This window comes from Haliaeetus albicilla, chromosome Z (assembly GCF_947461875.1).
Source record: "Haliaeetus albicilla chromosome Z, bHalAlb1.1, whole genome shotgun sequence".
Lineage (NCBI taxonomy): Eukaryota > Metazoa > Chordata > Aves > Accipitriformes > Accipitridae > Haliaeetus > Haliaeetus albicilla.
The window spans coordinates 38,345,518-38,362,443 of NC_091516.1; the positions used below are offsets into that span (position 1 = coordinate 38,345,518).

The following is a 16,926-nucleotide window of genomic DNA, read 5'->3' on the forward strand; positions in this document are numbered from 1 at the left end:
GCCTTCGTAAGAAGTAGGAATTCCTAAATTAAGGGAAAAATTGTCACTGGCAGACAGTAAGAGTCAAAATGCATCTTCCCGCCAAGACAACAGGCAATCATTGAAGAGGCTGATACAAGCCACAATGAAAAACTCAATCTGTGACAATATTAACAGAATTGACTTGGACAATTTCTTTTCAAGAATAAATGGATTGTTCAATAAAAGGTTTTTACAAGTCTAAGTAGCATTTAAAGTGGAGAGCGATGTGCTCATAAGGAAACTCAGTGATGAGTTCTACTGGAAATTATTAGCAGAGCATTCCTAATCATTTATGTATAGGTTCATCAGTTCCAGCATTTAAGTGGTTTCAACCTTTTCATAAAGTGAGTGTGAAACAAGGATAGCAAGCAACCAGACTTTAGCAACAGGATCCATATTTGCTAACATGCTTGCAATCTTTTTGTGTATCTTCTATTTTTATGAAGTTTCTTTTGAAGGCAGGTAGTAGATAAAGTGGTGCATTTATTTTCAACAAAGACTTTATACTGAGTTTAGCAATATTCTTAATGGTTACTAAATAAAGCAAATAATCTGCAATTTATTTAAGAACTTTTTTTTTTTATAAAGGCATTTGTGAATAGTATAACTAATACAAAAAGAGGGACTAACGGATCCAAACATAAGATGGGAGTCTGAGTTCTCCCATGCATCATTTCCAGGAAGGTCTTTCTGCCTCTCTCATTTCTGACACACCCAACACCTCAGTATGTGAATGCCAAATTTAAAATTCAGAACTTGTGCTAAGTTTAGCTGAAAAAATTCTGCTGTTGGTCTCTCCTAAGTTTAGCAAGTTTGAGTTGTCATTATTTATTTTATTTTTCTTTTCTCCTTTCATCCCCCTCCCCCTTTTTTTTTCTTTTTAGCTCTTCTTTCTGGAGTAATAATTACTAGTGGATAACTGTTCAAAACAGGTAAGATTTTAAAGTAAGATAAACAGAGCCCCAGGTCACGTTTGATAAGTTTGGCTAGAGATAGGGTTCCTATGGAGGAAACCCTCATCATCTCATCTCAAGAATCTGGACCTTTCTTTTCTTTTTTTTTTTTTTTTTTTTTTTAAATCCTTGTTAGCCTCCCATGCAGAACAATTTAGTTGTTTGGTGGATGATGCGAAACTGCCTTTGGTAACAAGACAAGAAGCAACTGAAAGTTTGCAAGTAAAATTTGATTGAGGAAAACCAGGTAGAATTTGGTATAATATGATTATTAATGAAACAATAAAAAACCAAATCATTTTTTCTAGGACAGTATATAAAAATCTATATTTGAAAATATCATTACTCATTTACTCTGAATCAGTAGTGGGGTTTGATAGGCTTCAATTTTAACAGACTTGCTGGACTCGGCTTGGAAGTAGCAAATTCTTTGTCTATATTTGAAACCTAGGTTCAGTTCCCCAATTTCTTTCTTGGATGAACTAATGAAACAGAGTCACACACTTCATGATTTAAAAATCTTGATTGTCCCAATGAAACTAGTTTGGTTTTTTTGGACAGTTGGACTTATTAGTTCATTTAGGAAGCCTGCTCAGAGAAGTACTGGTGGGACAAGAATCTCCTCAAGCTCAGGGAAGGCTGATGCCACAATATACGTCTTACCATACTGTGCAAGGAATGGGTAGAAGACCCTTGAATTTTGAAGGGAAAATTTCTTGCAAGACTAGTTTTCTAATGTGGCACACAGGATAGATTTAAATCTCTCTGGAACCAGAAAAAGAGCAAAAGGGAAGGGTATTTTTTTCTGGTGGATTCTTCCACCAGCTTTATACTCACTTAAAAGCCTTTATCATTAAGATTTTCCTTTCCTCCACAAACAGAAATCTGATTATGATTGTATTATTTTCTAAAAAAATACTAAGATAAAAGTTCCTGAAAACTTCAAAAAGTGAAGACTAAACTTCAGCATTAAGCAGCAAAAATTCCATGTATGATAACCTGTGGTCCTGGTCTATAAAAATGACAGACAGTATTACAGCCTCTCATTCCCCCCCAAATCAAGGAAGGTATCAGCATTTTTCTCTCATCATTATGATCTGTGTCAAAGCATGGACAAAAACTGTAATACCGTAATAGATAAAGGAAGTGATGTTTCTCTGTATGCTCCAGATGTACTTTACTTTAACATGTTTTTCAATTTTGTATTTATACTTTCTATAGAACTGTATTCAATACAAAATACCACATTTAAGTTTTAAGACCATTTTCAGCATGACAAATGATCAATCATACGACAGCATTCTACATGGCTGCAGTATTCTACAGTAAAAAGCAGAGATATTCAGCCTTATTAATAATATACAAATATATCCTCCGAGAACATTTTTTAAATTACAGGGCAATCTTGACTTTTCTATTAAAAAAAAGAGTTAGGCAATTGGTCCAAAACTCAAGTCAACAGTTTCACCACCACATTATAACCTTTTTTTTCAGGTAAAGGTGCCCAGCAAAATATGTATCCCTGCTTCAGCTTAAATGTGATATACTCTCTAAACTGACTGAAGACCATCACAAGTTATAGATCTTTAGGGCAACCATAAGATTATTTCCATGCCTCTGAGTGATATGAAGCCTTCGCTTTTGTTTTCCCAGTTCTGTAAATTGTATTAATCCTTCATGGTTTCTAAAGGCAATACAGATACAAAGCTGAAACCAAATATTCAACTTAATTTTTTTAATAGAATAGATCTGTGATGGTTGTGATATTCTGAGATGAGGAAAGTAAAAGCAAGCCGTATGGTCACCATATCTTTATGATCTTTACCCTCCAGCCAAGGAAACAAACTCTAGTCAACAGCACTTTTACAGAACTACAGCTTGTTTTCAATGTCTACGCATATTTTATCAATTCTAAAGATACTAAAGGTTTGCCTAAGTCTGTATGTTACTTTTAAAGTACGTCAACGAAGAACCCGGAAGGAGACAATTATTTGTTAGAGCCATGTGATAAAACTGGTTATGGGAGAATTCACACTTAGTGGATTAGACTCAACATTACACTGCCAACATTTTGTAAAAAATCTTTTATATGGCATACTGTATATATTACTGCCATTAGTGCTTAGTGATACATAAGACATTATTATATCTCACACTTCCATATCTGAGAGATCAATGCATGGTATTTTGGCCGAAGATGACTTTCCATTGATTATAACTATCAAACACACAAAGAAGAATCTGGAAGCAGTTAGATTTGATGACCTCATAATTACCTTTATCTTCCTGATGAAATTAGTTGGAGTTATGTCATTCTGGACTGATAAAAATGAACTCTTAAAAAGAATTTGAAATATTAACCTTTGAGTATGCAGTTTAATGTTAGCATATATCACAATGCTGGTCTGCTGCTCTGTAGAAAACCTTCCAGGGAAAAGCATAGCTCATCAGCACAAAAATGTAATTAAGGGATTATGGCATTTCTAATGGAAAGACAATTTAAAGAACCCATTAAGGACATAAAGGAAATGTCATAGGAGGGGGAAAAAAACCTTTGAGAAACGCCTTTCTTTTCAAAGTTTCTACTATTCTATCTGTTTACTTTTCAGAAATCAAAAAAACAATGTCGAAAAGCTGTTTTGTACCACATAAAATTAAGTATTTGCCTTTAAATAACATCACACTATGTAGCACTCTCATTTTTCCAGTAGTATTACAAGTAAAAGAAAGACATCATCCCTAACCATGACTTTACTTCCATTCACCATATCCACCAAATTTTAAATCACAAAGATCTGAAGTGGTAGCAGGTAACTCAGCTAAATGGGTATAAAAGCTATTAAAAAAACACAACACAAAGAACTGAGAGTTTCTGAGGAAACTGAACCCTAAGGACTTTTTTTAGTGGGAATACTATGATCCCACATATTGCTTTTGAAATAAAAACCTTAAAAGAGAAACAGAGAAAATTACTTAGAAAAATACCTTAGACCTATCAATAAAACTTCCACCGGTTAATTTTCTCTTCAAAATGTCAAAACATTCTTCATTGGAAGAAAATGGATTTCCAGAAAATTATTCTAATTGCTTTATTGGTAGGAAAATGATACTGAACTGTAACACTTTCATTATGTTTGATGAGGTCACCCAAAAGCATGACTGTCCTGAGGGAGCTATCAGAGGGCCAGGAGATAGACAGTGTTGACCTGAGTTGTTGTGATCCTGTGATAAACTTACCAAAAAATGATCAATACGTTTGGGTGAACTCTGTTTTATGTCAATATTATTGGAAGTATTTGTGGCAAGATTAGATGAGGGAACTCTGGAGATTAAACATACATCTATGAACAACAGCCTGAAACAGCACAGATAAAGCAGAAAAGTAAATCTTTCTTACAGTATTTAAAAATATGTAATATTGCCTGTAATTCTTTAAAACTGGTTAATGAATAATGTTAAGTAGCTATTCTGATTCTGTCTTGCCAGTCAGAAATCACAGACTTTAATCTGAAACAATTATTTCAAAAGACATTTTCAAGAATTAGTTATTAATTGTAAAGTATTTTCAGCTAGTAACTAGTTACAAGCTATTAGAAAACAGTAAAAAATGAGAATCATACAGGTTAAAGCAAAATAACAAAAAATAAACAACAATAAATACTTTTGTGACAAAATGAGGACTTCATAGAAGGTCCAAGTTTATTGCAAGAATGAACACCTGAAGCAGTATTATCTACATTAACTGCATGAAAGATAGGATAAAAAAATGCATGAAAGGAAAAAGATTTCCAACACACAAAAATCAACTAGGTCCCACAAGAGCAGAAGAATTACATAAATTCTAACAAAACCCAAGTGAACTGGCTAAATGAATTACACATTGGCAGATATACAGTCAGAGAAGCTGACGAAAACATTTGGAGAGAGAGAGATGATCTTAGACATGGAGATACACCAGGCAAAAGAACACCTACTGGACTGAGTCTCAGCAGTGGACTGAGTAATTGAATTTTCCTGCACACATTGACAGCTTAGAATGACTTGTCAGCTATCTGAGAAAAAATCTAGGCATTAATCATGAACAGACCAATGAAATGATTTGCCCAATATGTATCACTAAGCAAAAGCAAGAAAGAACATTAAGACAGAAATTAAGAGTAATGAACACGCAGCAAAAGCCTATGCTGAAAAGATAAAAAAGTATGTGGTTCAAAATGTCAGGGAACTGGTGTTCTCCTCCAAACTGTGGGACCAGCCATGAAAAGTCAGACAAACTGCAGTATTTACTAGTTTGTATACTGAGACAGTCTTACAATGTAGACTCAGGTACATAATCAGTTACTGTAAAGAGACTGGAGATTCTTATGTAGAATGGGCTGTACATACATGACATTCATTTCAGTTAAGTGGAATTCTGAGAAGATAAAACAGAAGTTGCTGCTCTTGTTTGTCTTTTCCCTCCCTTTGCTGTCTGATGGTACTTCTAATTCCATTAGCTCCTTTCTTACTTACTTGTGATGTTATATGACGTATTTTGGCACATAAAGTCAGCATAGCTCCTTGGGACACTGAAATTCTGATGGTCAGTGTAGCCCCTATCTTATAAAATTTTGTTGAGAATAATCTTTTTAGACAGAGCCTGACTGAGCAAAAATTAGTGTCAGCACAATGACACTGAAAGGATGCTCAGTGTTACTACTCTTCCTCAGTCAGAATAGTACTCTGGGATATGCATCCTGTTACTTGGGCTATAAAGTTCTGCATTGTAATTGTTGTGCAGTAGAGTGTTAGAGTAAAGATTTCACTGGTAAAGTACCATTTATCTACCTGCTGAACTATGCATCAGCCTTGCAGAAGACTGTTCAAAGATCCCAGCAACCCTCAACAAAAATTGGTAGGCATTTCTGGGAAAGCACATAGCAAAGTCCTGGATATGGGGCATCGCTTCTGTTCAGCAATTCCCAAGACTGTATTTCTTTACTTAAATCTGTGTTTATATGCATATGTGTGCATATGTAAGTCCCCTGCAGCAGTAATGCCTGGCCTGGCACTATAAGGCTCACAACCAGAAAGGTTTGGGAATTGGTATTTTGCCTGATCTAGACTGCACTAGAGTGGCTTGGAAGACAGCAGCAGTGGCAAAGGGGGTGATGGGAAGATCCCACTGCTGTCCTTTGTAGCTGCATGACACATCTCCTGCTAGGTGTGAACTTGTCTCCTTCGCCTGGCCTTGTTTGCTCCAAGACATCACAACGCCCAAATGTTGAAAGACAGCACTGAGTAAGCCTCAGCACAAGCACGTGGGTTCCTGCTATCTTCTCTGTGGTAGAAACACTTAATGGTTATTCAAAGGCATCCTACTTGAACTTCTACCTCTAATAGTTATAGCTAAGGTGTTGGTTTTATTTTTCTAATTCTAGTTTTCTGGTTTCTAATTCATTTTTTTCCCCCGAAGGTAACCTCCATCTCCTTTTTAAAAACAAGATCTAGTATCAAATTTTAATCTTGCAATACAAATGTACATGTATGATTTTCTCTTTGTGAAGATGTTTGGTAAATGCCATGATGCTTTAACAGTTTAGCCAAACTTTCTCCCTGAAGCAACACCTTTGTAATACTCTGTAAAATTTCAAGGAGCCTTTCACCTAGTTGGTCCAAAAAAAGCCATTCCAAAAACTTACCCAGTTGACAGTATCTTGTTTCACCAATTCACTTCTCATGAAAATATTTTGGCTTAATTTTTAGGAGCTGAAGCAATTAATTTTTAGTTTTAAAGAATGCTTAAAAAATACTCTTATCATTCTAGACATTCAATATTTTCACCTCATTGTGTATAGTCCAAGACAATTTTTAAAATCACATAAAAATTGTTATAAATTAGCATTTTGGAAATCTGATATATGCAGGTTTTGGACTCCGGATTACAACTCTGTTCATCACCATTGAAAAGGGCCATTAATGCTAACAGACAATATCAGCACTTTTTAGGCTGCCAAACACCCACACTCTAACTTTTCAGTAAGGCTGTAGGAAGAATAATTTCTTCAAACAGTCATTTGTATGGAAAGAAAGGTGTCAGATCACAATGCTCAGTGGATTCCCTGGATCTCTGAATCCGGTATACCACTAAAATACCTATCACAGCTACCTAAGCTTTTGGGCAATGTCAGATTGTAGACAAGCTGCCTATAAGGGAGGTAATTAAAGAAAGTAAAGGGACAGTTGGTTGTCAAGAATAGAAAAGAGCAAAATAGAGATCATGTGTACAGCATGGATACCTACGGTCTAATTCAACTTAAGATAAAATGGGCTGCCATGTAGAGTGAAAAGTTTTTTTAAAATTCGTGCCAACTGACACAGCAATTTCTGCTTCACTAGAAATAGAAGTCTGCTTTGATGATACAGACACATCATTCTCACACCAGTAAGCCAGAGTCCAGTCAATCATACCTGTCAATTTTAAGGAATGCCAAACACTGGTAAGGCAAATAGCAGCTAGACTGCTTCGCTTATAGCTGTGGTTTCAGGTGGTAGGTAGAATCACAAAGGATATGGCTGGAAGGAGCACCCAGAAAATTTGTAAAGCCTCCCAAAAGTTCAAAGTCTACTAATACTAACAATATGTGACTCTGAAATATTGCTGGGCATACATGGAGGAAAACGTCATTTATTTATAAAGTTCTCAATTATCTATTTTAGCAGCATTTTTATAATTTTACTTCTACTACCAGGGAGTAAGAAAAACCCAGCTTGTTCAGGTATATTTCAGATGTCCTTTTCTTTTGGAATTTCTTAGACTTACTTTAACTGTTAATGCTTATGAAGGTAACTTAGAAGTCAACTTTTTCAGGACTGATTTCTGTCCCTACTGTGCATCTCAGCATGCCTCCCTGAAAACCACTCTTTAAAATCAGTGCAGCCCAAAGCAATTTCATACAACTGCTGAACTCATCAATGTTTTACCCTTTTCTTTCTCACACAGGCAACAACAGGGGCTGTGTAAGTGAATCTCCTCTTTCCCCATAGCACTCTATCAGACGGCACCCTGCAGCATGCTGTACACCTTGCAGTGAGACTGTGGCTGTACAGACCTGCTTAAGCATGGGTCTGTATTTGCCTCTGCTACTTGCTGACATCTTCCAGGCATCCTCTTCTAGCTATGAGGGTTGGTTTTTCATGTTCCCCTTCTTTTTTCACTATACCATTCTCTTGTACTCCATGAGAAGCACCCACTTCTCTACTTCTTGAAGGGAACATTCAAAACAAATGTATAAAGGCTGTACCTTCTGCTTGAGACCCTCTCCTAGGACACATAGGAAAAAAAAGAGGAGCTGTTATCAAGTGGATTTAAAATTTTTTTTCTTTCTTTTCCTTTTCATTATGCAGTTGATTATATAGTTCTCCCCCTACCATGTCACTTGTCAGATAAGACTGCAAGCATCTTTCAGCAGGAACTGTAAGCTTCTTTTGCTGTTTGTTCATGCTTTATTTTTCTATGGGCCCTAGTAAGGCTCAATCCTGATGGGAACTGTTGATGTGCCACAACTTAATTTTTTTCTAATATAATGCCACTTACAGATAATGCAATTCAAGAAACAAAACAACATCTGCCCACAATTACTTTTTGATTCCAGTTTGACATTCCCCAAAACTTTGCTTATCCTAAAGACGCTTGTAGCAGAAAAACCAGCAAAGTTGTCCCAGTAGATCTAAGCATGATGAAGATACAAGCATTTCCCATTTATGTGTGATTTTGTGTGTGTGCAAAATGGGTAATGTCTACTTTCAAAATCCTTTTCAGTCTTATCAGTGCTTTTGCATATTATTAAGGGTGGTCTTGTTCTGTTTTACTAGAAACAAAGATGACATTACGTTTATTTCAGGCAAAATACTACAGTACATTGGACTATTAAAAAAAATATCTCTCTGAAACAAATAATGTTAATATTACAGGATTGGTTAGAAATGTACAAAAACCTCCCCACTCTCATTTCATTATATTGACATCTTCCATATGATTTGCTCATACTTCATTTCTGAAACAAAGACATACCTCATTTGCTGGAAACTAACTGTATAATTAACTCAATATAAAAGTTATTAACATGATGCCAGTATTATTTTGACTTCTATTATTTCACAAAAGTCACATAATTTCTCTGTCCATAAGTCTATTAATAGTACCATATTTTGACTCATGGCCAGCACTGTTCCATTCCCAGAATCCAAAAGACCTAACAATTTTGGATGGGGAACCAAAGAATAAAACCAAGGCTAATTACCTTGTCAGTAAAACTGTAACATTAATATTATCCAAACTGTATTTTTTTTAATTGAAGGAGACCAAATCAGTTGAGTCTATTTGCTATGGAAATTTAGGGGTTGTTTAAATGTTTAAGCACACAGTTTAAAGGTTGAATGTCCTATGCTGTTGAATAGCTGGCAAAAAAAGAATTTGTTTTTTTTCTTCTCTCCATTTTCACAGGGTCTCTGATTGCGACAGAAGAGAAGCAATCCTTATCACTGAGAGCTGCTTTTTATACTACTCAATTGGGATATGTCTCTGTGACCTGTTGGGTTCACTCTGTTTCCCTGCAACAGCTGCAGACTTGACTTCCACCTCAATACACACACGCGCACACACACACGCACACACATTCTGGGACTCACTGGTGTAAAAAGCAAGCAGTTGCTTTAGCAGATTAATATTAGTTCCCCATTTTTGCTTCTTCAGGCTATGGACAAAGTCCACTCTATCCCAACTGTTGGGACCATTATCCCAGATGTCATATTTGACTCCTCTGCATCTCTGGTCTAACAGATAGATACTATTTAGAAATCCTGGTGCTGCTGCTTCTTTAGTTTATACTGAATGCATCGTCTTTCCAGCTTTCATAGCCAAATGTCTTTTTAGAACTTAAACCATATTATCTTCTCTGGTCTCCTATACACACATACTTTATATTTCTTCATCTTACTGATGGCTTTTCCTAAATTCTACTCCATTGTCCAGTGTTTTGATACTATTATCCCCTGCTGAATGTCTCCAAAAGTTTCTGGTATAATATCACATCAAACTTAAGCTTTTAATTATTATTTTCAAACCCCAGTCTCCAAATTATTCTCCCTTCTAAAATTCATCCTGCCTCTCATGCTTCGTTTATTCCACCAATGTTCTGAAGATTCTAGATAATATAAAAAAAAAATATACACAGCTTCCTACATAAAGTACCCTAGACCTGCCCTTCAAGCACCCTATGCTGTTGACATTTAAGTCTTTTTTGGAGAATGACTTCTACAATGACATGAACTTCTCTAGTAAGCCAGGTAGATGTGTAAACATGCAGTTCACACACATTTCATTTCACCTCTTCCCTGCCTACTTGTTTATCCTTAGATGATAAATTCCTCTGAGCCAGTCCTCATATAGCCTTGAAATGGGTGGTAATGGGCAGCTTAGTAAAGGACACTGCTGCTAATAAGATGGAGCTACGCCTTGCCCTAATAGGTGCTATAGTAGCTATGAGCTTTACTCACCTGAAGGTAACTTTTACATTGTTAAATACGGTATTCCAAGGACGGCATTCACTGGGAGAAGACAATCTAATTGGTAATGTTGCTAGGTGCTGGCTCCAGAAGCTCATTTTGAGCCTTTATTCTTTACTTTTTCATCATACTCATTTTCCTCACAAGGCAGGCACAGAGCCCAACTGATGTTAAGAACACCAATATTTGGCGTATTTACCCACCTTGATGACTTAAGAGCTATTATGGAGTTTAATGCTACATACAGGCCAGGTTATACAGCATACTTTTAAATTAAGTCAGAGTTTTAGAAGGATTGATGTGTTTATTGACCTATTGGAGCTTGCAATTTTGGTCAAATTTTCTTTGATCTTGGTATTATTGTTAAAACATTGAGCAAAAGAATTATTTGATCTCTATGTGGCTGTACCTCTAAAACAAATTAACTCCATTACAGTACTATTATGATTATTAATAATGTTATCTTTTCAGTAATAGTGCAATTTAAGCTTCATTTAAAATTATGCCTTAGGAGTTCACGGGGAGCAGCAAAGCCAATAAGGATCACATTAAGCCTCTTGTTTCAATGTGTGAGAAGCGTCATTTAATTTTTTCAAGCCAAGTCTTGGCATTAGCTTGGGGGAACTTGGCTCTGCTCAAAGGAACAGCCTTCTGTCAGTGTCAAGAACAATCCTAAAGAGTAAGAACAGTGAACATAGAAGGCTGCACTGAACTTCTGAGTTAGAAACAAACAGTGAGCAAAGATTAACATTTATCTGAGCTTTCCATTTGTTTCCTCCATTGCAGACATATTAACATGTATGCCATGACTTCATGTTGCTATGTACTCTAGCAATGGAACAGAATAGTAACAGGGAATAAAAAAAGGAAATCCAAGTATATTTTAAATTGAACTCATGTCTCTGTAGAGAAATTAAAGTATCTATTTTTTGGTATAAATCTTGGAAAATCTCAGCTGCACAAGTCAGAGTCAGGCTGTATGTTAACTGTTCAAAAGGTTTTGTCGATTCCATATGAAATATTTCCTCATCTCCTAGTTTTGAAGTTTAAGGTACAGTTTAGGTGACAGTGTTACAGCTTTGACTGTAGGAGGAAAGCAGAACATACAAGATGTCAGTAAATTTTAAACAGGAAGAAGTAAGTTCTTGTACATTCGTCTAGGACGTGGACGTTTGTGAAAAGTACTGAATTAGAGACTAAAGGTCTTCTTTTATCCAGAGGGCACTGGGAACACAGTGTAACTGTCTGAGCATCCCCACATAGCCTCAGCAATCCCAATTTAAAAGAATGCTTCAACTAAGAAAGCAGATGGTCATCCCTCTATAGTCTACTTGCTGCTGGTGGTAGCGTTAAATGATGCAGGTTTTTACTGCAGTTCTGTGGCATGGAAGTGCAAATACTAAACTTCATTGCCAAACACATCTTCTTGTGAAAGTAACCCTGCTACTGAAGGGTTTAAAAAATTAATGGTTATACTACTCTGAGCTTTTGAAGTAACTAAGGTAGGGGCGTTATCTTCTAGTTTTTGTAAGGCTGTTCCAAAACATTTCCGAATATTTTAAATGATCACCACTATAAAAAAAAAAAATCATTTGACACTATCCTTTATCCTTTAAATGTGAAAAAAAGTAAAGAATATGGACTATATAGTAATGTGATAGTAACAACTTGTACCACATCGTCATAAAATGGGAGCTCCCAAGCAGAATTCTATGAAACACTAGTTGCCCACAGAGTACTTGCAGCTAATTCTTGGAAGGCTGGCTAGTCATACACTGTTGGCTATAGTCCTTGTTTCCAGCTGTTACATCACATGAAAGACAACTAAAAATACATTAAATACTTCTCCATACAAGCAAGTCAAAAACTGCTGCAGTAATGCTAGGCATTGAAAGTAGAAGCGTTGTGTGCAAAGTTATGAAAAGAAGCAGGGGAAAAAAAAAAGATTACAATCTCTCTGCTAAAGTGTGGTCTGTGATATGGCAAGAGAAAACACTGAGAAGGTTCAGTTTCAGTACTGCAGCATGTTCTGGATATTCAAAACTGTATCAGATGTTCAAGGTCCCAGTCCAACAACACATTCAGTCACAGATCTAACCAATATTTTCTGTTATAGTTTGGCCTATGCTTATGTACCTCACTGAAAACAAAACCCATATGCCAAGGAAATAATGTATTGACAGCTACGTCAGGTGCTCAGAATAGACAGTAACAGATGCTTCCTAGATATTAAATGGTCTGTGTAGAAATTTAATAGGCTAAAGGTGCTTCCTTATAAGGCCGGAGGGTGTAACATTGGAAACACAAATCAAGTGTGCAAACTGTGAGGTTGGAGCGAGCTGCAGTTTCTGGAGTTGTTTGCCTGCCTACTGACAACAGTAAATTTATACCAGATTTGCGTGATATTGAAGATTCATCTCACACTTTCTTCATATTTCTGATTTTTATTTATACTGTGGTCTCAGTGACTACATGTTTTGGGTTGGGTTTTTTCCATAGCCTTATTGTTCCTTCAGCTGGGAGACTCCTACACTTCTGATAAAAGCAATTTTTACAAATAATTCAGCTTGCAAAACGTAATATGCTGTGAAGCACTAGTATCAAGGATGCCTCACCTTAGACCAGTCTCCCATTCTCCAGACGTAGCATTTGGAATAGTCCTCACAGTCCTCTGCTTCTTTAGGTCTTGTGGACAAAACACATTTCTTGCGGGGATTGGTGCACCTCACAGTCCGATGCCGTACTCCCTTACCACACTTTACAGAGCACTACGGGAAAAAGATGTTTTTGAGGTTTCTACAAAAGTCACAGTTAGCCCATTTTATCCCCTTCTAATGACCTCTGCTAGGCTAACATAAATATTTCAAGACTTCAGTGCCTTCCCAACTTCCAATTTTCAATTGCATAGACACTGGATTTGTTAAAAACTAACAAAAGAACAAAAATTCTGTATAGGGCAGAATGATAATTGTTGCATTTTCAGCTAAAAATATATAATTAGCTCAAAAATTATTTGCTTAAGGAAAAACTAGGTTTTTGGATATGAAAACATCTGAAAAACTTATGATGAAGTGAATGCAAAATGTTATACTGAAAATATTAGGCAATCTTTGTTCTACGAATGAAAGGAAATATAATGAAAGAAAATCTAAATGTTCATAAAAATAAGATATGAAGCAACTTCAGAAAAATTCTGCTAGTGTCTAATAGACCTTTTTTGAGAAGAAAAAAGTTAAAATGGAAAAGTAAATATTCTAAAACTATGCAAGAATCCAGACTGAATTTGAATATTCAAAGTCACTGCATATACAGCATGTGAAAACTCTCTTCAACTTGCACAGAAGGTCTTAATCTATGTTTTTTTTTCACCATTCCCACTTACGCTGCCAAAAGTTATGCCATTTCCTTCTCAAAACATTATCACTGCTTTTGATCATCCCACTGCTTGCAGATCAAAACTCTCCTTTGCCAAACTGATTATAACTGCAGGAAGCAGTAATGGCTAGCTTCCAATATAATGGTGATAGTAGGAATGGCCATGGGAAACACCTCACTCTCAGAATATATTTATTGCTTCCAACAAAAACATGCTCACTTATTTCTCATCTCTTGAGTAAAACAAACCAACTAAACAATCTGCGTTTCTTTCTTGCACCTCTGTAAGTGAATATAATTCTTCTCACGACTAGCCCTTGCATTATAAACCTCTGTGTATCAAACCATTAACTGCTGCTATTTACTTCTCTTATCTCTACCTTAGCATCTGCTTTTCATCTTTGAAAACATTCCCTGTGTTTTAGCTCTTTCTTGCTTGGGGATCAAGGGGTGCTGCTGAGCAGAGGAGCCCAAAGAAGGGACTGCACCCACATTCAGAAGCTGCTATTTGTATTTTGAACCTGGAGGGACCCATAGCACAGCTTCTGGTATGGGAGGCAATCAGAATTGCCTTTGCTCTGCCAATAGAGGGAGAAGCTCCAAATAACGCCTTCAGCTTGTCCAGATAGCAGTGATAACAAACCCTTTCTTCCTCCACAGTCAATTACTTTTAGAAGTAGTATAACTTAGAAGAAGAAAGCCAAATGGACATGCACATTAGAAGATCTTAAATTAATAAAGCTTTTTGAATAATTACATTCTACAGCAACGCTTCAGGATGCAACATATGCGAAACTGTGTTATTTACAAGTCCTTTTGCCCACTGTTTGTGCTGTTCTTGGAAAAAGAGGTGAGAAGAGCAAGGAAGGGAAGGAAATGTCCTTCTTTGCAAGCAGCTACCCTCATAGCCTCTCTGAAGCAGAATAGCGGCAACCATCTGCTGATCAACATCCCTTGGTACAAAAGTATGTCAGAGATGTTCCTACTCTGAACTCGAGGTCTGGTAGCTGATAAGTGATGGCCTTAATTCCATTTACCCCTAGCTACTACAGTCAGGACATACTTGGTTATATGTGCTTGAAAACTGTCCAAAAGAAACTGTTCCAGGACATTAACTAGGTAAAATGTAGTAGTTCTACATGGCTGGTTTTCCTAGTCCCTGAACCCTTTGCCAAATCATTGCATGAGGACCATGAAAATCATTAGGCTGAGCTGTGCCACTTGCTGCTGAAAAAAATCTTATTCCCAGAAAATAGTAGGGCATAAATAATCACTGTGAACTATTTGTATAAATAAATGCAGCACCTCAGACCAGACTCCCGCCTCCCACACAGTCATGCAGTCCTGGCCTTCACAGCGCTGTGCAGAAGCGGGCTTTGGCCCAAGGCAATCCCTCTCCCTAGCTCTGATCAGGGTCCCATTTCTGAGCTGCTGTGTGCAGGCTACTTGTCTGTTCTGTGTCCCCTTCCCACATGTTCTTGAACACGGAGTCCATTCTGTCATCATCCATCTGCAAAGAAATACAGGCAATGCAGTAACAAGAAATCAGGAAGGGAAAAGTACCATCACATCATCTTAACTCTCTTGCTTACCAGTACACACACCCAAGACATACTTGCATAGTTTCTGCCTCCTTTTAACTTCCACTTTGTTAATGGACTACTTATTAATCTAACATATTTTACATTAAATGAGGTATTAATGTTCATATCTTTTCATTCTCCAGCCCATTGTCCTTATGTTTTCATAGTAGTCTCCTCTCATTATAATTCCAATTAGAAAAGCTCCAAAATACACACACATTTTAAAGATGACAGATCACTGATCAGCCTGTTATTCTCTATCTATATGATTATCTATATGGTAAGTACATGCCATGCACGTAAAGTCCAGCATTCTTTGAAAATACTCAGTTGCACGACAGAATCACCCCTGCGTTAAAGGCTCATTGCTCCAGAGAAAGTTTAGAACTTCTTCACATTCTTCAGGTTTGGGCCTAACTCAGGTTGTGTAGTTTAAATCGCAGCAGCAAGGAAGGCTGATGCAACTTGGCAGCGCCCACATACCTGGAGAGCAATCGTTCTAGAACACAGTTTTTCCCCAAATGTTCTGTAGCTCCAGACTATGCCCATGTGCCCTTAAAAATCAAACAGCTCTGCCACTGATGCAGTACACAAATGTATCCCAGGAGACTTAGATTGCAAAGGAGAGTTTTTAGGAAACTGAGATTTAATGAATCTGTTCCAACCTTCTGTCATGCATTTGTTGTAAGAAAATAGAATATTTAACTAAGGATTTTTTATTATCAGTCCAGAGACTCAATTTATAAATCACAGCCTGTCATGATAATGCAATAGTTTAAGATACTTCTTGAAGTGCCAATAACAAACAACAATTTATGCAAGCGTATGCTTTAGTTATTTCTCTGTTGAAAGCTAACAATATTTGTTTTGTAAAAATCACTAACACAGTATGAAAAACTGGATATATGTTAAGTATCATGATACCTTTCTACATTTCTAAGCACAGCATCTCTGAGTAGCAATAAGCAACATTTAAAATGTTTCATTTAATAAGCTGGATAAAGTACAGAGCATTGAAAATTTCTAGTTGAGAATGCTTCAGAAAAAGATCAGACTATTACATTTCTATCCATTAAGTGCACAGTGATGTTAATACAATAAAATAAAGATCTGCTCAAGTATGTATATAATGAAATACAAATAATCCCTCCAAAGTGTAATGCCTTAGTCCAGGGAAGTCCAAAACTCAGTGGTGTGGTCTTACTTAAAATGTATCATATCCTGCATTTTATCAATTTCAGTATTTCATCCTTTCCAAGAAAGCCATGTCTTCTGGTTCATTTTACATACTTTCTTCAACAATATTTGCATTTGCAAATTTACTCTGCATTGTTTTCTTTAAAAACACCATCTACCTCTCCTCCAGATGACTGCAGTAGACCTATTCCAGTTCTTACTCCTGGGGATGCTAGCCAACTATTGCTAGCTGCTCTTGCCTCCCTTGAAAG

General features: G+C 36.6%; 1 protein-coding gene across 1 annotated transcript in view; it reads right to left on the bottom strand.

Moving 5' to 3' along the window:
- The window catches only part of ADAMTS19 (ADAM metallopeptidase with thrombospondin type 1 motif 19), a 149,916-nt gene that overhangs the window by 9,355 nt on the left and 123,635 nt on the right, over positions 1-16,926 (bottom strand). The window contains exons 20-21 of the mRNA XM_069776630.1: positions 15,201-15,405; positions 13,136-13,288 (exon numbers count right to left, since the gene is read on the bottom strand). Of these exons, the coding sequence (XP_069632731.1) occupies positions 13,136-13,288; positions 15,201-15,405 (358 nt within the window). The remainder of the gene's footprint in view (positions 1-13,135; positions 13,289-15,200; positions 15,406-16,926) is intronic.